Below are 21778 nucleotides of genomic sequence, written 5' to 3' on the forward strand. Positions count from 1 at the left end.
GATCCCGTAAAATATTAAATTACGTAGAGTATATTTGATATATCACTACGTGCAAAAAAATACGGAGAAACAGATCACATTACTAAATCCATCTACAACGAGAAATATATATGAGTCTCTCAGAAGTCAAACTATAATTAACTCCACTTGTACATTTTTTTTAATACCATGTTACATGATATTTTAATATCATATAATATTTTATCATAATATTAATATTGTATCTTAATATTTTAATATCATAATAATAATCAATGTTCATAAGTACCAAAATTAAGAAATTCACACAAAATGATTCAAAGGACCTTCAATGGCATGAAGAAATTGAGTTTAATTTCTAAGAGATTCTAAGAGATATATTGTCGAGGAGAGCTCTTTATGTATTTTAAGACAAGCGCGAAAGAGAGAGATCGTCTCTTTCTAATCGAATTAAATCATCCCTCATATTCTCTCGTTTTGAGACAAATAACGAGTCAAGATGCCATATCTCCATAGCGTGAAATATTTTATTGCTCGGACACGATACGCTCGGACTCGTTACCTTTAATAAGGTCGACTCGCAAGGCATAAAATCGCGGAGAATATAATAACGTAGAGTCAGGCAGAGAAAAAAATGAGCTGTCTCGGACAATGCGAGCGTTGTGGGTGGATGTTGCGCGACGTATTTGAGAGATCCGCCGCTATATGAATGTATCTCACCGATATACACGAGAGATAAGACGCGAGATTTAATCCTTGTCAAGGATTATCTCCAGCGCCAGTTTTAACGCCGACCAACAAACCGTACATTCTCGCGCTTTTAATTGGCTCTCCGCGACTAAACTATGAACTTCGTGCGCAGAATTGCGCCAACTTGTTCTCTGTTCGCTAATTAAAATTTTGAAATTTTTTTGTACAAACCCCTACCTTTTTGCTGCCACGATGAACTCGAAACTGCGATGGAAATCGTCTCTCTCAGGATACGTGAACAGAAGGACGGAGATCATTTTTCCCAGATAAACGCACAAAACTCTGAAATAAAAAGTACAAAATATCTATTAACAAAGAACCTTATGATAAGATACAAACGCAAATGAGATTTGTATCTACTGAGATGAAATAAAAGTTAAAATTGTGATTTTTCGATTATATTTATAACTGAAAGACGAGAACTGCTGTCTTGGTTTTAAAATATGTATAATACATGTGCGGATTTGTGTATAAGTGTAATATTATACATAGTTATATTAATGATATATTCTTGCTCGAGAAATGACCGTCGCACTGAGAAATGGATGGTCGAATGTGATCACGATGAGATCAAATTCATTATTAAATTTGATTTCGCATCGATGCAATCATCGTAAATAATCTCGCCCACGTTCGGTGACGCGGTGGCTTATAAATTTCGTATGGCTATTACACGAGTCACTTAAAACGCGATGATATAAATTAAACGATCGCTTGGGCATAACGATTGATCGCGAGTCCGTTCTCTTACGTCGCTGTTTCTTTTTTTTCTTACAGCTGTCACTTAAACAGCTGTCCCCGCTACTTGAACGATCGTCTCGACGATACTTTCGCGAATATCGAATCCCGAAGTGAAACTTCAGGAATCGGTAAATAACAGACGCGAATAACGAACACACAGTCCTCTTTTTGCGAAAGAGAAGCGATTGCGATTCAGTCACTTCGAACGAAGATAAATTTCAACGGGAATTACCATTGCACGCGGGATAATCCATTTTCGTTCTACTCGCTGCTCCGCAATATTTTCAGACGTTAATAAGCGCCCGTACAACACGTGACATACAAGACGCACGCATAAAAAAAAATACGCACATACACAAATAGCTGTATGTATATAATGTACGGTGCAAATAGATTGAGGCCTACTCTCTCGTCGGTTCGGCATGAACAACGACTCTTCGGTATCACCGTGACCTAATATGGAAGCGGTGCTCATTTGGCGCGTTCACGTTTTACAGCTGAAATGAATTTATGTGGAAAGGCCACCTCTCTTTCTCCTCTCCGCCCATCGTGAGTAAAAGAGAAAGAGAGAGAGGAACCGGCACAAATGCCGACGAAACGATAAATTTATCCCTTACCGGCTCTTCCGACGTTAAACGGATGGCCGCGCTGCCGTCCTTTGACATAAACGCTCGGCATAAATTCATCAACCTTTTGACCGATACGCCCGCTCTCGGGACAATCCGGCTTCTTTTTCGATTGCGAAAGCGCCGATCACGACTTTACGACCGAGAAAAAATGCTTCCGTGAACAGAAATGCCGGAATTTCTCTCTCCAAAAACTCCATCTCTGTATACTCAATTATCTTTTGTCGATAGAATAAAATATAAATGAAAAAATCTAGAAGAAATATAGGACATTTTAATTTCGATTTTTAGAGACAAAATTCTTAGAAAAATTTTACATTGATATTTGAAAATGAAGAAATTCGATGGAAAAACCACAGAGTCGCGGTCTATCTATAATATATATGAAGTAGAAACAGACACTCGTTACAGACAACTTGTAACCCTTCATCTTCGCGTAAGGACTATGCTCACTGTCCTGTTATATATGTTCTTAGTCTGTACGAGAGAAACTATAGTGCAAAAAAACGCAGAAGCGCAGCATCACGACCGCAATCTCGCGAGGCGTAAACGCGTTCGTTTTCTCACCGTGAGTCCATTGCATGCGCGAATGCAATTGCACGACATATGAGCAAGAACATCATCGTCGTAAGCAAGCACACCCAGTCTGACAATAAGAAAACGTATGTGACTCTGCAACGACACATGTAGGATGCTGCCATGTATATTTTTTTCTAAACATCTCTTCGTGGCAGTGTCCACTCTTGTTTGTATAATGAGACCATTTAATTAAAGACGTCTAATCATAGTCATTCTTAGTATATTTGTATTTTTAATCTCTTTTATTATTTTTCTCAAACTGCTTCCCTATTTGACATTTAAATATAATGTGAAAGAACAGAAAATTTCATGTGTATATTGGTAACTTTATCTGTCAATAGTATTTTTATTTAATGGATATTGAAAATAAGGGAATATTTGTTATTAAAAATAGAGAAGTTGTATTAATTTAATCTATGTTAAAAATTCGACTGTACACAGAGAGAATTTTCTTTTAGAATTTATTATGAAAATCATAGTAATTGTGAGACAATATGGTGTCAAAAGAATTTTATAATTTCTCTGATTAATATTTACCGCACTATAAAAAAATAAAATACATCAATAAGATATAAAATATGTTCGATTAATTTTATTATGTACATATTATTTTTTATTGTGGTAAATATTTAATCAGAAAGCTCTTATAAAATTCTTCCAATATCACAATTATACTATGGTTTTCAGGGTGAATTCTATAAGAGAAAATTTTCTACGTATATATATTTTAATTTATATATATTCCGTTTAATTACAAATAAAAATTGATCAATATTTTTTTGCAGAATTAATTATCTTGCCACACATATACATTTATAGATAAAATACATGAAAGAAAAATTGATGTTTGAATCAATTGTGTCTCTCACTCAAGTCCCATGAAAAAGTAACTCTGGGTCAAAAGATAGTCTGATGCAAAATAGCTATATTTCATTTTCAAATATTTCAACCCCTATTCATTTCTCTCTTTCCCTTCCAAAATCACCGCAATGATTCCTAAACGAGGACAGCTCTATCTTAATGACGTACGTCGCGGTCGCAGTAATCAAAAGTACGCGTCGCAAAAAAATTAAAAAAAAGAAAAATAAAAAAATAAAGCCAAATGCATCGCGGATGCACAAGCTCTCTCGCGAGGCTTATTTACTCTCATAACACGACGAACGCAGGCAGGCGCGTGTCGGTGGCTGTGAGTTATGGCCGCGCGCATAACAAACATCGACTCGAGTTATCGTGTAGGATGATTTCGCCGTAATTACAGTCAGCCGGATCTCTTTTCTCATTTCTCGGCACGACGATCGAGCACGACTGCTCGATAAGGAATGCACTTGTTCCATTACACGAGCAGGATACACGTGCGCAATAATGTAAAATTTAATTTATTCATTATTATAGTTCGGCCAATATCGTTCTCTCATATACTCTCTCTTCTCTGGCATAATTATACGAGAAAATTTCCTCTGCGCGCAAACTGATTTGCATGATAAATTCGGTGTTAAACCGAATCTCTGCGTGAGATTATCGCGCTGACGGACGCGCGAATTAATGAAGCCGGCGAATTTGACGACGATAGAGCGAAACGCGGAATCTGACAGAACCTGAGAACGGCGCGTAGGTGTCGACGACGACGATGATGATGGAGTGAAAAATGGATATCGCGAGAAAACGGACATACGGTAATTCATTCGACGATGGCATAAACGAGGCGAGAGCGTGGCTCGCGCGGGTAATTAATTGCGCTCGCGCGCGTTCACCGTCGCGATAGCTACAACAACTTAGCGAGTAATAAATTCGCGTGACGGAAAAGTATGCTTGACGAGGGAACGCGCCGTCGTGTCGTTTGGACTCCGTGCTTTCTAACACCGAGTCTCGGGTCTCCGGTCGACGTGCAAATTTGAAACGCGAACCACGATTCGGCTATAAACATATTAAATTATTAACTTACCCGGAACGAAAGTGCGTGTTTTTTTCTTTTGCGTTTCGTGGATGACGCTGACCGCAGCATATTCATACGTAACCGCAGAATTCTTTCCTTATGTATAATACATAATAAATATAAGTAATTTAAAAGAATCGAGATTGCGCAGGCTGATCATTGCTAATTAATACGGAATAATTATATGAAATGATCGTATTTCGTATACTACGCATGATAATGCATAAAGTCTTTATCTTATTCTCGTTCAAGTGCATAAAGTGAATTAAACCGAATAAAAAAATTCGTTTTGCAATCTCCGCAATTAAGTAGAAATTAATTCAAAAAGATTGACGAACTTTTAATAATTTTTCATTAATTATTGCGAAAATCGCAAAATACACAGAGAGAATTTTTCTCTCAGAATTTATCCTGAAAATCATGATAAGTAATCGTAGGACAATGGAAGAATTTTATAAGAATTTCTCTGATTAATATTTACCACAATAAAAAACAATGATATCTACCACAATAAGATATAAAATATATTAATATTTTTTATTGTAAATATTGATTTTTGATAAATATTAATTCTTCCAATATCATATTGTCCCACAATTACCATAATTTTCAGGGTAAATTCTAAGAGAAAATTCCCTCTATGTAAAGAACATTTCTATTCAGTTTAATCAGCTAATACACAAATTTAATTGCAAAATAGAAGAATAGAAAATAGAAAAATTCGTAAGAAAATACAATGTATACATCGGCTTTTTTTTCTTGGAATCAAATGTGAGACATATATGACAGGATTATGGAACATTTTTCAAAAATATGAAATTGTATATTTGCAGGTAGCAGGGAGGCGGCTTTCACATACGCGATAAGCTCGGCTGGTGTGACGTATGCGGTTACTGCAGCTTGCAGCCGCGGCAACATCACCGCCTGCGGTTGCGAACCTGCTGTAAGGTATTTGCAAATTTCAAAATGATGTATGTGTATGTGCAATATACACATAAGGCGCAATATTAATTTAAGTTATTATAGAGTTAATATATCGCGGCCTTTCTCTTTGTAGGACGAGAAAGGAAGTACCGCCGAACGGCTGGGAATGGGGTGGCTGCAGTGCCGACGTCACATACGGAATGAGGTATGCCACGTTAATTAAGCAAAGACAGTTAATTATATTCGTACTAACTCCGTTATCTTGTGCTCGCGACGACAAACACGAAACATCACGAACACTCGGCGAAAAACGCTAAACGCTCTCTCTAGAGATACGCGTGAATTTTAATATTATAATTTAATGCTAGGTTCGCGCGTAGGTTTCTGGACGCGAGGGAGATTGAAGGAGATGCTCGGAGCTTGATGAATCTTCACAACAACAAGGCCGGAAGAAAGGTAAGCGAAATATTTAAATTAAAGATAACATCTCCTCTAAAATGTTTTTATCTCAGCGTAGATATTTATGTATAAGACCGTCGACTTTTCTTCGCGAAAAGAGAGCTCTCGCGAGACATCAAAAGCGTCAAAAGCCAGTCAGTCAGACAGGATAGCGCCGTCAGCGTAAAAGCAACAACTACGTAATGAACGTCATAATTGCCGTGAAGCGATACTAATTACTGTAACTCGCGAGAGGAATCGTTTAGCGCGGAAATTAAGCTCGCTGACGTTTCATGACTACACTGCGTACTTCGTCGCTACTCAATCATCGCGTCGTATATGTATAATTATATTACGCGTGATTTTAAGATTATATAGTAAAGATTATTACGGGAAAAGCTATGTACAATGCAATCGAGAGAAGCGGATGCATCTCCATTCCCGTTATTTGTTACTTAATTTACTCCGAATACATTCGCGTTTACAAATTTATTTGCATACACAGAGAGAATTTTCTCTTAGAATTTATCCTGAAAATCATAGTAATCGTGAGGCAATATGGTATTGGAAATTGGAAGAAATTTTTATACTTAATTTTAAATTTACTTTAATAAATATTTATTTCAATACTGTCTAATAAATCACTTATTTGAAACAAATAAATGTTTATTTATTTTAAAAAGAATTTTCTTATATCAAATAAATATTTTTCACATCAAATCAATATTATTAGTTTCAAATAAAAATGATTTATTTGGCAGTATTGAAATAAATGCGTTTATCAGTGTACCACAATAAGATATAAAATGTTCTCGATTAATTTTATTATGACCATAAAATATAGCAAAATTTATTGTGTATATATACATATTATTATTTTTTATTGTGGTAAATTTTAATCAGAAAAACTCTTATAAAATTCTTCCAATATCATTTTGTCTTACGATATTACCATGATTTTCAGGGTGAATTCTAAGAGAAAATTCTCTCCGTGTATATACAATATGTATAGATATATAAATATATATATATATATGTATGTATTTAGATTAGCATCAATAATATCTCGTGATAGAATCGAGTCGAGATCGGATAACAAGGCGGTAATATCGATAATGAGACGCGCGCATCTCTCGTATGCATCAAAGCGTATGCAAACTAGGCGCTATCAAATTTGATTTATCGCGCAATAACCCACTGAGGAGCCAATCATCCTCGGAGAAGACAATGTCGTCGTTTCGCGATTCGTATATCCGGACGCGCCTGTTCACTTTACATTATCTAGACATTTCAATCTCGTGAAAATAATCAGTGTATCACAGCTTGATTAAAATATACCTAATCTCGCTATTCCACCCTGCCCATTAAAAGTCCGCGCAACCACTTAATAATTCTTTCTACAGAGTTTAATCAAAGTAATTAAGAGCACTGGACTGCATTTATCCTTTCGTTAATGTATCGAGTCGAGGATTATTATGAAAAAAATCCCACGGCTTTTTACCGCGATTACTCTTCTACTCGCGCGGGAAGATCGACGATCGAAAACGAAAACGTTTGTGAGAAACGATGTTCGAGGTCGAGGGCGGCGTGCCTTTAATTGGGGAAAGTTCGTCTTTCGAGCTTTCATCCTTTTTCGATGCGAAGGGGAAGGGCGAGCCTTTATTATCGGGCGGGCAATAAAAACTCTTCGTTTGTCGATGTATTGTGTACATATATGTATGTAGTATACATATATATACGTATCCCGGGTCTCTCTCGCGGGGCTAACGATTTATTCTCAACGTCGATCGCATCCCGGCGCGCATACTTTATCGTCCCGACGATTTTTTCAACCTCTCCCGCATGCGTGGCGCACCACGGAGATAATTCGAAATATAAACCAGTTTCGTACGCATCGTATCGCATCGTATCGTATCGTATCGTATCCGCTCGCGTTCGCGGTCGATGCACAATGAGAGGTCCCTTTTCCTTCCCCCTTTCCGCCCTCTCCCCCTTCCCCCCATCGGGAATCGAACGAGCAACAGGAATTTACAGATGAGCACTCGATACGATTACAACCATTTAAAATCACGCGGTCGGTCGTTCAGAGTTAACCGAGATGTATCTCCCGCGCGCCAGTGGCGTGGCCATGCGAAAAAAAATCTGTACCGAATTAATTTCCCAAAAATATTGTTTAATCCCACCGTCATAGCTGCGCTTCTATTAGAAAGGATGCATCAAATATGGCAATTTGATTTTTCATTTAAATATACGTATATCACGGAAAAAATGGTTAGCTACCATAAGAAATTTAGTTATCTAGATTTTAGCTAGGTAAATAACATTTTTAGCGGAAAATTCTATAGCTAAAAAATATTAATTATTGTAGCTAAAATTTAGCCACAGTAGCTAATTTTTTTCGTGTACCACAAATTTTTTTCGTGTATCACAAATACAAGTGCGAAACATACATACGCAAGTATCGAAATAAATAAATAAAGCAATTAAATAAATAAATTAATAATTAAAATCTAAAAAAGAAACTTTGATCAATATTTTTCCAAGATACACAGTTGTGCATAAATCTTTCACGTTTTTAAACGTGCCAATATAAGAGTATATTATAAAAAAAAAGATATAGATATATGAGCTAAAATTTCACGACTGAATTATTCGTATAATATTATGACATAGTCGGGGGATGATTTTCTCTCTTTCTCTCTACGCCATTGATTCCTTCATAATGAATCGATGCGTATCTCCTTGTCCTTTGAAAATGATTCAGGCATCAGACGACGCATCCGTTCTCATCGAATGCGCATTGTAAACGTTTTCGTTCTCATTTTCATTCTCCGACTCCGAAAGAACTCCTTGCTTCGGACACATGTATAGATTTTGAAATTTGCATAGGACATACGTGTACAATGTAAGAAATTAATCGGTGTACATCACTTTGCATTGATCGCGCACCAGCGCGAGTTGTCTGTTTCGAAATACATTAATTTTTCGATCAAATCTCTGTCGTAGGTATATATTCGTATACCTATGTCTTTGAAGTCAATTAAATGATATTATATGGATTTTCTAATTATTACGAAGATTCTAATAATTATGAGATCTGTCGCATATTGTATTCGAGCAAAAAAAAAAGGAATCCAATTCTTCCCGGATTGGAAAAGCTGTTATTTATTTTATAACATAGTTGATAAGATAACGATTAAACAGAGTTTCTTACGTATCGGAAACAATGTGCAAAGAGAGAAAGAAAAAATCAAAATTATAACAATAAATAATATATATATATATATATTTATATCACTGCAAGCCAGTTGGGTCGTCTCACAGTTATTTTTAATTAAATATATATATATATATATATATATATATATATATATATACATATATAAGCAAGATAATATATAAATAATATAAGCTGAATATTCTATTTTTTAATTATAGCGCATTTTATTCATAATTGGCCGAGCTTTTTCGATCAGTTTTTTAATGTTTTAATATTTAGATGACAACAAAATATAATAATTAATATCACGAGTGCCTGCACTTTCGTAACAAGCGCAAATTTAAATGTCAGTCGTCGAAGATAAATAAAAAAGAATGAGTAATGAAGAAAACGATATTTCGAAATTACGCTATTACGCGTATTCTTTTTTCCAGATCGTTAAAACTTATCTGCAAAAGGAGTGCAAATGTCACGGTGTGTCTGGATCGTGCACCGTGAAAACGTGTTGGCGAACGTTACCCAGTTTTCGCAAAATCGGCGACGAGCTCATGAAAAAGTATTACAGGGCAAAACCTGTCATAGCTGTTACAGCATCACCTCCGTCCACGGTTCAGGTAATTAGCATTAAATAAATCAAAGAACCGATTCAAAGCGCGATTAATTAATATTAATTAATATTTATTAATTATATAATTAATAAATATTATTATAATTTTAATATTTACACTGAAAAAAATTTGTTGACTTCATTAAATCGTTCAACCAAATATTATTTTGTTAACTGAACATACAGAAATATTTAAAAATTAAATATAATATATTGAATCTAACACAACATATATTTGACTTAAATACTCATATATGTTCAATTAACAAAATAGTAATTTAATTACAGTATAGTCAGTTAATAATTTTTTTTTTTTCAGTGTATTAAATAATTATAATTTATTAAATATATAATTATTTATTATAAATATACACGGAGAGAATTTTCTCTTAGAATTTACTTTGAAAATTATCGTAATCGTGAGATGACATGGTATTGGAAGAATTTTATGAGTCTCTCTGATTAAATATTTACCACAATAAAAAATATTAATATGTACACGTAGTAAAATTAATCGAACATATTTTATATCTTATTGTGGTAAATATTAATATTTTTATTGTGGTAAATATTAATCAGAGAAACTCGTATAAAATTCTTCCAATATTATTTTGTGCCACGATAACCATGATTTTTAGGGTAAATTCTAAGAGAAAATTATCTCTATGTATAATTAATATATCAAATACATTATTATTATAAAATATATAATTTAATAATATTTATTAAATATGTATTTAATAAATATTATGTTATATATAATTAATTTATATTAATATTAATAATTTATATTATAATAATTATAATATAAAATATAAATTAATAATATATATAATACTTATTATAATATATATATAAAATTAATTAATATTAAGTAATATTAACATATATCAATTAATATTTTTTAATCGGTTACATCTTTTTATTTATTTTTTTACCGTCCTTTTTTTATTGAAATATAATAAAAAAATAATTCTTTCGTACGTCGTAGACGTTGGACGCGATGTCGCATTCCGTGTCGCCGGAATTGGTACCTATATTGGGCAACGACGCCAAAACTCAAGGTAAACCGAATGACTTCACCAAGTCGCGGCACGATCGGCAGTCCACGTTTAAGACCGGCAAAGCGCGGAAACCGCACTTGGTTTTGAAAAAGACGAAAGTCGGCGGTGGTCCGGGTATGGGGCTGAAGAGGATCCCGAAGAGAAACGAGCTCGTCTTTTTGCAACCTTCCCCCAATTATTGCGAGCCGAATTTAACGCAGGGTAGTCTCGGCACGCAGGGCCGATATTGCAATCGTACTAGCAAAGGTGAGAAGGAATGGTAATAAAAGTTTAACAGTCATTCGCGATATTTGTCACATTTCTTCAACTTTCTTATTCAAAAAAGAAAGACAGAAACGGCGCGAATTTTTGCTCATTCAGTCTCCATTTTGAAAATTCGAGCAAAACGGATTCTCCGACAAGAGAGTCGCATTTGTTGCTTCTTTTCATGTTCGCGCGTTTTCATTTCGCAAGAATATTATCGCGCGAGAGAATATTGCACGTACCTTTCTTTAACTTGTTTCGTCTAGGAACCGATGGATGTGATTTGATGTGCTGCGGTCGTGGCTACAACACCCACCAATTCACGAGAACGTGGCAGTGCAAATGCAAGTTTCACTGGTGCTGCCGCGTACACTGCGATACTTGTACTGAACGGACCGAGGAGTACACTTGCAAATAACGCTCTTACCGACGCACGATGTGTACATACCTGCGAACATTTTTACCGACGATAAAGTCTAGCCTCGAAAGCGCGGGAAAAACGACACGCAAGAAAAATGTCGATCTCACACATATGTAATATTATATGTCATTATATAAAAGCGAAGTCTGCGCTAAAAAATACATATATTAATAATTGCATATGAATTTTTTATCGTTCAATTCGATTGATTCTGTAAAATTCTTAGCAGAATTCCGGGCCCATATTAAATATTAAATAATTACAGAATTTTACAAAAATAAATTTAAACATAATCCTATCATTGAATTTATATCCTAGAAATTTATATTCGATAGTTTTCTTCTTGTACGTCGTTTATACACTAAAAAAAATTATTGAATTCAAATATTTATTTTAATACTGCCTTATAAATCATTTATTTGAAACTAATAATATTGATTTGATGTAAAAAATTATTTATTTGATATAAAAAAAAACTTTTTCAAAAAACAGAAAAATATTTATTTGTTTCAAATAAATGATTTTATAAGAATTAAAATAAAAATATTTATTAATTTAATAATTTTTTTTTCAGTATATATTTATATTTCGGGCCTTGATGCTTCGATATATATTGACATGACACATACCTAGTAAATAATAAGTATATTTAAACACTATATTCGTTGTACATCGATGTGCGAATATGATTCAATCAAGGATACATAGTTTATATAAGTAGTTTACGAATACGTTCTTTTAAAATTGTAGCGTAAAAGTATAATAGATATAACTGTTCTCTCTAAATAAATATTAAAAGGCGAATCTCCCTTTTCACAGTATCTTTTAAGCTCTCGAAATATATACTTTATATAATAGGAATATATTTCTAAATTATTATTTATTAAAATCACATACGCACACGATATGATAAATTATATTCGTGTATGTAATGTGTTCATCTATTTGCTGGTAAATAAAGTATAGCGTTTTCGAGTCTATATCATGTGACATTATTTTTTTTTATCTGTTTACCTAATATTTTTTGCACGAGACGAACTGTTTGTTGTTTGTTAAAGATATACTGGGTTTTTCTCATTAGAGAAAATGTATAAAGGAAAAGTTATATGTATCGGTAGTTACTGGAAGTTACTGGAAATCACGTTTTTAAACAAAAGGAAATATATATTTTTATCGTTTCTTATCTGTTTGCTGAGCGCGGAATATCACGCAAAAATTGTAAGTAATTTTCATAATTTATAAAGTCGATCCGATATTTCAAAATATGAAACGCAAATATCTTTTTTTCCTATGTATCTGAAATAATTTTATTAATCTAAAACACGATATAATTATGAATATATACTATATATAATTTTATAATTACTAATTTATATAATTTTATAACTATTCTCGATATACTTTTATGTTTCCGAAATGTATTAATTTACAGCTGTAAATTGTTAAAAGTTTTACACACATACAATTTGAACAGACATATAATTGACATATACGTATAATTTGATGATCAAAGCATCTTTTCAAATAATGTATGATCCAAATAATGCTTAATCCGACAGTAGATTAACTGCGTTATATATTTATTAGATGTTCATTATTTCAATTACTTTCAAGAAAAATATGGCTACTCCAGATCGCATACTTCGCGCACGCACATAGCCTTGAATTCGATGCAATCCGAGCACAATATATATATATCGTATTAAAAAAATACGTACCTGTCTCGTGGCGGCTTCAATGATAATCGTTTAACACATTGCTGTCCAAATTCCGGCGATAAATTCATCTGCTGTCCAGATTCCGATAAATTAATATACGTGCGGCCGCCCAGTGTCCAGTCGATGCTGAAATGACACAAAAACTCGAGTTAATGAGCCAACTTCGCGCCAAATGTAAAATTCACGCGCGATGCAAACCGCGGTTTAGAAGGCGCTACAAATGCTTCGAAGCATTGCATCAACCAATCAGGATGCAGGAAATCTTTAACTTTTCGCTTCACTTCCAATTATTCAAATTCTTCGAAGCGTCTTCTCGACCATAGCCACAATTGACAAAAAAAAACGCGGGAAATTATGAAATATAAAAAAAATTCGACTTACAAAATAACTCGATTTTTTAGATCTTCCACATAAAATAATCCGTTTTGTGTCCAACGCCGTACTTCTTCGAACAAATACAAATAATTTATAGACTAAGATTATTTCTTCTCCTCTCCAGGAATAATTAATGATTATTCCACATGATTTTTAGTCTCGAAAAAATTCAATCTCTCACATCTACACATACATAACAAAATAAAAATACAACAAACAAATTAATAAAAGATTAAAGAGATAAAATCAATTGTTTCAATATTGCGTAGTTGTCAAATTACAAATAATTGATTATTATATAGAATAAAGCACATAAATAAATATTGTTGATATGATGTAATAGTATGATAGATCATGGATTTATTGTTGATATTGATATATTTAATTATATATTTAATTTTTTATATTTATGAATGAATTTCTTCACTAATTATTGCGGTGTAATATGTATATTACCATTTATTCTATATAAAAACTACTATCTTTTGTATCAATATATAAAATATTAAATAATTAATTGTATATTGTAAATATTAATTGTATCAATATTTTATATAAAAAAGCAAGATATATAAAAAATAGATAAATAAATAAAATATATTAAAAATTGGAAATACATATTGTAATTATACGTATATCGATTACATATATGTATAATTACACCATAACTGCATAATATGAACAATATTTTATGAAAATATATATGCATAACATATATATAATATTCAATATTATAAATATGTATAATTACGTTAGAACTGCATAATATCAACAATATTTTATGAAAATATATATGCATAACATATATATAATATTCAATATTATAAATATATCATTATATAACAATATATAGCTTTTTTCATTTAAAAATAGTATAAAAGTATAAAAATATTCACATTTATCTGTATCCTCTATGTTTTTAAATACTGTTCAATATTTTCTGCGCTTCCTGTTTCGCTTTTTGATCGTCATCATTTTCCGCAGAAAATTCAGCTGCCTTCTTCAAATATTTGATTGCATCTTCCTTACGATTCAATTTCAGATATGTTTTTCCTAACATTAGTAAATTATGACTGTAAAAGTTTGGATCAACTTTTTCGGCTTTCTCATGATACATCAATGCTTCTTCAAAGGATGAAGTTGGTGGCTCTTCAAATATAATAGACGCTATCTTTCGTTGATACCATGCTAAATTTGAAATCTCATAACACCAACATCCAAGCATATAAAGGATTGTTGCGTCAGTAGATTTTAATTCTGATGCTCTCTATAATAAAAATAACATAATGCCAATTGATTTTCAGATTACATTTTCTATCTCCTTTTATAAAATTTGACATTTTAATTTTGAATTTTAATATTTTACTTATAAATCAATATCTGTTTAAATTATTTGCCAAATAACATACCAGCAAATGTTTTTTAATGTTGTACAATTCTTTAATATGTGCTTTTGTGCCTTCTAAGGTGCCCTTACTGTTAAGGAATATAGACATCCATTTATGAACAGCATAATGATCTTCTTGAATATCAAGAGCTATACATATCAAATCATATCCTTCGTAAATCAACTTTCGAGATTCCACGTCACTGGCCATTTCAGACATCTTATAAATGGCTCTACACAAACGCCACAAGATGTCAACATCCTTACTATCCTATATAAAACAAATAGTTGTATAATTGCGATTATATGTTATTAAAGTTATGTAATAATTAAAAGTTAGAGAAATTATTAAAAGATAGAGAATTACCTTATAATTTGACAAAAGATTATATATGCTTTTATAGTCTCCTTGATCAAAAAGTGCATCCACTTTGGCAAGAAGAACTTCTTTCGATGTAATTTGTGTTTCAGATTCATCTTTACTTTTTATGAATCCCCACATTCCCATTGTGATGAATGGCGATGTTACCCAAAACTTTCTGACAGCTTGCATACCATTTCCTCCCTGAAAAAATAATTTTAATGTTAAAACTAAATTAAATATATTATATGTATATCTTATTAGATTTCTAGATTTTTATTCTGTTTCATACCTTATACACTGCATAAATATTTTTATGTAGAATTCTTTGTAAAATTCTATAGTTCATAACACGATAGAATCTCTGTAGAAACATCTTGTATTTTGATTCAATAACTTGTATTAATTAAATAACTTTTTTTTGTGAGGTATATAATTTAAATTATATCAGTGCAACAAAAATTTAACCTATAAACTGCACCGTTGCAATTATTTGAAAACAATTCAATATAACAATTGATACTTTAAAATAATAATAATAATGTTGATATAAAATAATAAACATTCATCTAGAGATCATATTATAAGTATTTAGCTGTCATTGACAGTAAGATAAACTTATCTGACATAAGATATGTAAACTTTCTGATCGATCCGTACTGAAAGAGATACTGAACTGAACTTTAAACTCAGAAGACAACATATATGATATTCCATATTCCAATATAAATAATCAGTATGACTCATTAGGAGGGAACGAAGAATAATGATAGCCAAGTTGAGTTTGTGCTGTCCTTGTCATATTGCATTGAATTTCTTTTTCACAGCTTATATCAATATATTCCACTATCTCTCCTTATCAATTGAAAGCTAATATTTTATGTTACAGAAAGAGATGGATAACTTTGACAGAACCACACAGATAAGTCTCTTTCCGGATGTCACGTGACCCAGAAGTCACGCTGGTTCCATCGACTTCAAAATATCAATGGATTCTATAAAAAGAGAGAGAGAGAGAGATAGAAAGAGCCGGCAACAATTAATCTATAATAGTAAGGAACACAAGATAAAAATTATACCTATACAGCTGAAGTAATTACGAAAACAATTAATATAAAATCTCTACAATTATTAATAATTATATAAATATATATATATATAATAAATTATTAATTGCGCATAAATTTTAATATGTAATTTTTTTAAGCATGCAATATATTAAGATATATTTATGTACACTTGTGATGTGTACATAATATATTATACAATATATTAAGCACTGCTTAAAAATATTACGTTTTATATAAAATTGTTGATAAGATTTGATTAAATTTTTTATAAGAAATGAAATCACTCATATTGAGAATAAAATCTCAGCTTAGCAGGGTTGAATTAGATCTTTATTTTGGAAGATACATAGGCATTCGTAGGATAGTTTAACGTAATCGTGACGGGGAAGGGTAGGGAGGTGATTAAACACAAATGTACAAACAAAATATTGATATTTTTTATAGGTGTGGAACGTGACTTGTCGGCGGCGCACTTTAAACACACCTTTCTTCTGAATCTAGTCAATAATTGTACACTGAACTCGACTTACAAAACGCTAAAGAGCTCTGTACGTGCTCTTTTTCTTTCTCTCTCTCTCCTCTCTCTTCCTCTCTCTCTAATTCGCTTCCTCCGTTTTAAAAAATAATTATACGTTTCTTTTCTTAATACAAAAAAAAATTAGATAATGCATTATATCGTAAATAAGGACATTGCACCGCAATCTCTTTCGTTGTAAGGCGCGATTACTTGCAAGAAATTTTGGAATCACACAGAAAAAAACAGAAGGGAGCGACAGCAATTCGATGTGTACAGTGTCATGATATATACATATCTCGATACATACATGTAAAAAAACATCATCCGCTCCGAATCTCATCTAGATCTTTATATATCATGATTCTGTTTAACTCTTTCTCGAAACCGTTTACGAGATTTTTCATTGTCTCAAATTCGTATACCAGATACGAAGTACGAAATCGAAAAATTTGTTTTAAAGAAGGCATTGCTGTGTCCTATTTTTTTCTGGTATCTTAAAAAATTCTCTCTGAAAGCGACGCGCCACAAGACGAAGAAGATGGTCGTGCAGATCGCCTAATATATATATATATATATATATAATATATTTATATATACTTATAATCTTAACGTTATTTTTTTAAATACGTTCCTGTAGTCTTTACATGAAATATTTGAGTTTTTGTTTTCCTTTTTTTTTTATTTTTTTTATAATAAAATTTTTTTCTATTTTTCGTTAATCTGCTGTTGTTGCCCTGTGAAACCTGCCTTCTGTCATAATACAATAATACTTGCACGGTAGGTTCACGTTTCTGAATTTGGTTGATTTTTCTTTATATATCACAATGTGTATCTCTGCATCGTCTTTTTTTATTAACATTAATCTTCTCTTCATAATTACAGACACCAAATTCAAATGCAAAGTTTTTACTTTTTCAATGTCATATTTAAGAAATATCCTAAGCCGCAAGTCTCAGCAAATCCCAACATAAGATAAGATTCTTCAAATTTGTTATCATATAACTTTAGATGAGAAATTACACTATATGCAAAACTATATTGTGCAACTCTAATCTCATCTTCTCAAAGTTAATGCATGTGCAAGTAATAGATAAAAAAAAACCATGTAACATTTGTTATTGCATTACTGAAACTACATGTAATCAAATCGAAGTTATTGCATATTAATACTCATGCGGTGCTACTTTGAAATCTCACTTCATATTGCAAATGCATTCTCGACTTAAGCTTTTTCATAAATAGACAGTTGAATTGTAATCGCAGAACATTATTTTTATAGTGTGTTTCACTGTGTATTTACGCTAGCGTTTTCCTCTCTTGCCTATTGCGCGGAATGAGGCTTGCTGCGTGGTGTATATGCACCACGGTTGGTCCTGTTCTGCCCTCGGTATTGTCCGCGACCAACGCGGTCGTTACGCGCACCTCCCCTCGCTCCTCCGCCGCTGGTACGTTTGAAGCCAGTGCCATATCCGTTATTTCCATCGTTGTTGCCCCAAGAACGTTGTTGATATCCGTTCTGATAGTTATTATCGTTGCGATAGTATGTGCCTAGGAAAATAAAATATTAATGTCATTTTCATGGTTTATATATATATATAAAGAGATTTATCTAAAAAAATTATTTTATTCATTTCATTATTATTCTTACTATTCTTTTACCTTGTCCTGCGCGTCCATTTTGTTGATAATTACTCCTGCTTCTACTATTATAGCCATTAGTAGTCCCCCTTCTATTTCCTCTTCCTCTATATCCACGTTGTTGATCGCCCCAAGGTTGCTGCGAAGTCTGTTGTTGTGATACTTGCTGGGGATCTTGAATAGATTGCTGTTGTTGATCAGACTGACTCCAATCATTGGTCTCAGTCATCTGACACCAATCGACAGATTCATTCTGTTGTTCCAATGATGAGTCCGTAGTAGTTTCATTTTGACTATTTTCAGTTTTTTCCTGTAAAGAGTTTACGGATTGCTGAGAGTCAATAATAACATCAATTTCTTTATTTCGATTTTTTGCCAAAAGAAGAGTTTAATTTACCTCTGTAGATATTTGAGTTTCTTGTTGATGCGGTGATCTTTGTTCGTTGAAATTTTGCGTTTGCCCTTGTGGCAGTTGTTGCACCGCGTTTTGTTGCTGCTGTGTTTGCGGAGGTTGAAAACCGGTCGGATGTTGCGGGCTGTATTGCATGTTTGGCTGTTGATGTGAAGGCGGCATCGGGATCGGTGGTGGTGGATTAGGATTTGCGAATCCAGGAATGTGCGACATATCCTGCGGTGGTTGGTGCTGGTATATGACTTGCTGAGGGACGCCTACGGGTGCGTTCGCGAAGTTTTGGTTCGTGAAGGTCTGTGTAGGAATGGGTGCGTTGACTGTGGGAGGAATGTGCGAGACGATGGGTGTTTGCGACGTGACATCCGGCGAATCGAGTTCAGATTCTTGTAAGAAGAAAAAGTTTGGTGTGCCTATAACATCATTAATTCGAGGTGCCGATGGAGGCTGTTGCTGAGATTGCTGTTGAGTTTGCTGCTGCTGTTGCGGAACAAAATTGGTGGCGTTTGTATAATAAGGGGTCTCGACCGGAGCGGCAGGATGAGGCGGCATAGGCTGTGGAACGACCGAAATGGGTCCCGAGACTGGAGCGGCACCAGAAACAACGGGGAGCGGCGCAACTTGGACTGGAAAGTTTGGAATGGGTATCATAGGTTCCGGTGGAATGTGCCTGTCGTTGCCGTTATTGTATTCCTCGTTGACTTGTTCCTGTCCTGTCTGTGGATCGGTAAGCTTCGTTTCCACTACAGCTTCTGTCACCTGTATGAGTAAAAATCACAATCAGATGATATACATATGAGTGAGCACATACATGAGAAAACTTGTAAGTTCAATATAATACCTCCTCTACTGGTGTTGCCTCTGAACATTCATGAACTTGATCAAAGTAACCACATTGATTAATTTTTATAATAATCTCCTTCAATTTATTATAAGTAGTGCCGACAACTTCACGTTGCTTTCCATCCACAATTGCCACATAATGCTCAGCTACTTTTTGGGCTTGTTGTGCAAATGTCGAATCATCTTCCTCGCGTTGTTTCATAATAACTTCAATATATAAGCTCTCCAGGTACTTTAACTCCTCCTCTGACAGTTTTACAGCCCCGTTTGTTCCATGAGTAAAGTCATTTCTAATTGAATCAGTAGCCAGGCTCATTAAGATGTGTTGAATAAGTAGCACTTCTTTCACCTATAAACAATATCACAAGTCATACTTAGTATTTTCTCAAACTCAATCATAGATACAAATAAAATTATATTTAAAATGTTGATGCATACTTTTGAAATATCCTGTTGCATGCGCTCGACAGCCTCCTTTCGTGCTAGTTTCTTCTGCTGCTTAGCCGAGTCATTGGCAATGTTGATGATTTGTTTGTACAGATCTCGAGTAATATCCAATGTTTGAGACACTTCGTCATATTTGGCCACAGCTATCTTCTGGTCTGAATTCAATTCCCTTCCATTTTTCTGCAAATCCCTATACGACTCGAGCTTGCCCTAAATTAAGAAAGGTATTATTTCAATTATTTAGATTCTTATAGATCTCTCTTCAGGTAGCTTAATTACTTTTTCTCTTCTTTGTATATACTCAATATTATTTTATAATTTATAAAATATTATCTTTATTGTCATGTATTTAAGTATTAAAGAATAGAACATTATAAATCATGAAAAGTTATACAAATATGTATGAAAAAATGTCAGAACACAATTTATAATCTTACTTGTAATCTTAAGAAAATACGTAAGCTTTACAGATATTCCGTGAAACGGTGTGATCGTACGATTCGATGTTCGCGACCGAACTTGACCGGAACAAAGAAAAGTCAACCGTGAATCGTCGATTTTACGTTACGTCGCGTTGTAAAAATCGCGATCGTCCACGAAGACCGGATATCGGTACTAATTAACCACAAGGTCTCTCGTGACGGTGCTCAAAAAGTACAAAGACAAGTCTCGCGCGTGTACAATAGCGGAAGATACACCGCCATGATACGGGGGTCGCCGATTGGCAAAATTGGCGCGTTCAGGAGTTCCGGAATTCCGGAGACGGGTCCGGATGACGCGTCCACGAGAACCTCGTCGACGCTCGACCGCGGACGGCATAGCGTCCCCGGGAATCCCGCACGTTGTAAATACTCGGGGGGGAAAAATCGAGGAGGCACCGAGCACATGGCGCATCGGGATCATGGCGGATCGCACGGCGAGGAAGCCACGGCGATTGACAGATCGACTTTTGTCTGTAATTACGACGAGTCGGGCCGCGGGGCCGCATTTACCTTACGCTTCTCGAGATTCCGTATCTTGTGCTCGATTACGATAATCGCTTGGCGTAGGGGTTCCACGGTCTCCGTAGAGGCCTGTTTCTCTAGTTTGGGGTTGGCAGAAGGCATCCTTCACGGGCAACAAACACGAACTGGAAACTGGAAGTGGTAAGCAAATTGAAGCGAGTCGCGAGTGAACTTAGTGGGGATGGCGGGCCCATTAAGGTGCGTTTATATGTGCGGCGACAGATGCTGAGGCTTATTCATATAGCGCTCGCTGCACTCTGATTGGTCGATAATTTCGATAGTGATTTTGGTGGCGCTTGATTGGTCTATCGGAACGCAGAGATTTTTGTTTCGTTTATCACTTTTTCGTAGTGTACAGCGTGTCTAGATATTTGTGTTTCGTGACTGTTTGTTTCGAAACGTGGCGGTAATTTTGAAACGAATAATTTGGTATCTATTGAAATTATATGTAACATCGATAAATTATATTTTTTATCTTCTTTGA

At 34.0% G+C, this 21778-nt stretch overlaps 3 protein-coding genes across 8 annotated transcripts in view; 1 reads left to right on the forward strand and 2 right to left on the reverse strand.

Moving 5' to 3' along the window:
• Positions 1–12586, forward strand: part of LOC114945244 (protein Wnt-7b) — a 61928-nt gene extending 49342 nt beyond the window's left edge. For 2 of the 3 annotated variants that reach the window (XM_029321361.2, XM_085482231.1), the window contains exons 3-8: positions 5442–5556; positions 5666–5737; positions 5901–5988; positions 9625–9804; positions 10789–11107; positions 11371–12586. In XM_029321361.2, the coding sequence (XP_029177194.2) occupies positions 5442–5556; positions 5666–5737; positions 5901–5988; positions 9625–9804; positions 10789–11107; positions 11371–11522 (926 nt within the window). In that variant the 3' untranslated portion in view covers positions 11523–12586. The remainder of the gene's footprint in view (positions 1–5441; positions 5557–5665; positions 5738–5900; positions 5989–9624; positions 9805–10788; positions 11108–11370) is intronic. The other variant, XM_085482232.1, reaches the window with a different exon arrangement.
• On the reverse strand, positions 11453–16440 carry LOC114945248 (regulator of microtubule dynamics protein 1). Of its 4 annotated transcripts, none has more exons than XM_085482233.1 (7): positions 15659–16440; positions 15373–15570; positions 15028–15276; positions 14515–14885; positions 13625–13688; positions 13244–13369; positions 11453–11552 (listed from the first exon to the last, which is right to left on the reverse strand). In XM_085482233.1, the coding sequence occupies exons 1-4, from the start codon at positions 15740–15742 to the stop codon at positions 14538–14540; spliced, it is 879 nt and encodes a 292-aa protein (XP_085338359.1). In that variant the 5' UTR covers positions 15743–16440; the 3' UTR covers positions 11453–11552; positions 13244–13369; positions 13625–13688; positions 14515–14537. The 4 variants fall into 4 exon arrangements, with proteins under 4 accessions (XP_085338359.1, XP_029177200.1, XP_029177201.1 ...); XM_029321367.2 differs by having other exon boundaries at positions 13625–13801; positions 15659–16439; XM_029321370.2 differs by lacking the exon at positions 11453–11552 and adding an exon at positions 12156–12821 and having other exon boundaries at positions 13625–13801; positions 15659–16439.
• A 308-nt stretch (positions 16441–16748) lies between these two features.
• On the reverse strand, positions 16749–21435 carry Capr (caprin family member). Its single transcript, XM_085482230.1, has 6 exons — positions 21283–21435; positions 20282–20500; positions 19842–20192; positions 18989–19759; positions 18613–18901; positions 16749–18501 (listed from the first exon to the last, which is right to left on the reverse strand). The coding sequence occupies exons 1-6, from the start codon at positions 21394–21396 to the stop codon at positions 18275–18277; spliced, it is 1971 nt and encodes a 656-aa protein (XP_085338356.1). The 5' UTR covers positions 21397–21435; the 3' UTR covers positions 16749–18274.
• Positions 21436–21778: the final 343 nt, after the last annotated feature.

This window comes from Nylanderia fulva, unplaced genomic scaffold (genome assembly GCF_048542155.1).
Source record: "Nylanderia fulva isolate GAGA-0341 unplaced genomic scaffold, ASM4854215v1 Scaffold2, whole genome shotgun sequence".
NCBI lineage: Eukaryota > Metazoa > Arthropoda > Insecta > Hymenoptera > Formicidae > Nylanderia > Nylanderia fulva.

Bases quoted from the DNA above. Each gene is read 5' to 3' on its own strand.
- LOC114945248 (XM_029321368.2), bottom strand. From the start codon at position 15,742: ATGTTTCTACAGAGATTCTATCGTGTTATGAACTATAGAATTTTACAA. The intron at 15,277-15,372 runs GTAATTCTCTAT...TGTTTTATATAG, and splicing joins ATCTTTTGTCAAATTATAAG to GATAGTAAGGATGTTGACAT. The intron at 14,886-15,027 runs GTATGTTATTTG...TTTTTATTATAG, and splicing joins ACATTAAAAAACATTTGCTG to AGAGCATCAGAATTAAAATC.
- Capr (XM_085482230.1), bottom strand. From the start codon at position 21,396: ATGCCTTCTGCCAACCCCAAACTAGAGAAACAGGCCTCTACGGAGACC. The intron at 20,193-20,281 runs GTATGCATCAAC...TATTGTTTATAG, and splicing joins TGCAACAGGATATTTCAAAA to GTGAAAGAAGTGCTACTTAT. The intron at 19,760-19,841 runs GTATTATATTGA...TTACTCATACAG, and splicing joins AGGCAACACCAGTAGAGGAG to GTGACAGAAGCTGTAGTGGA.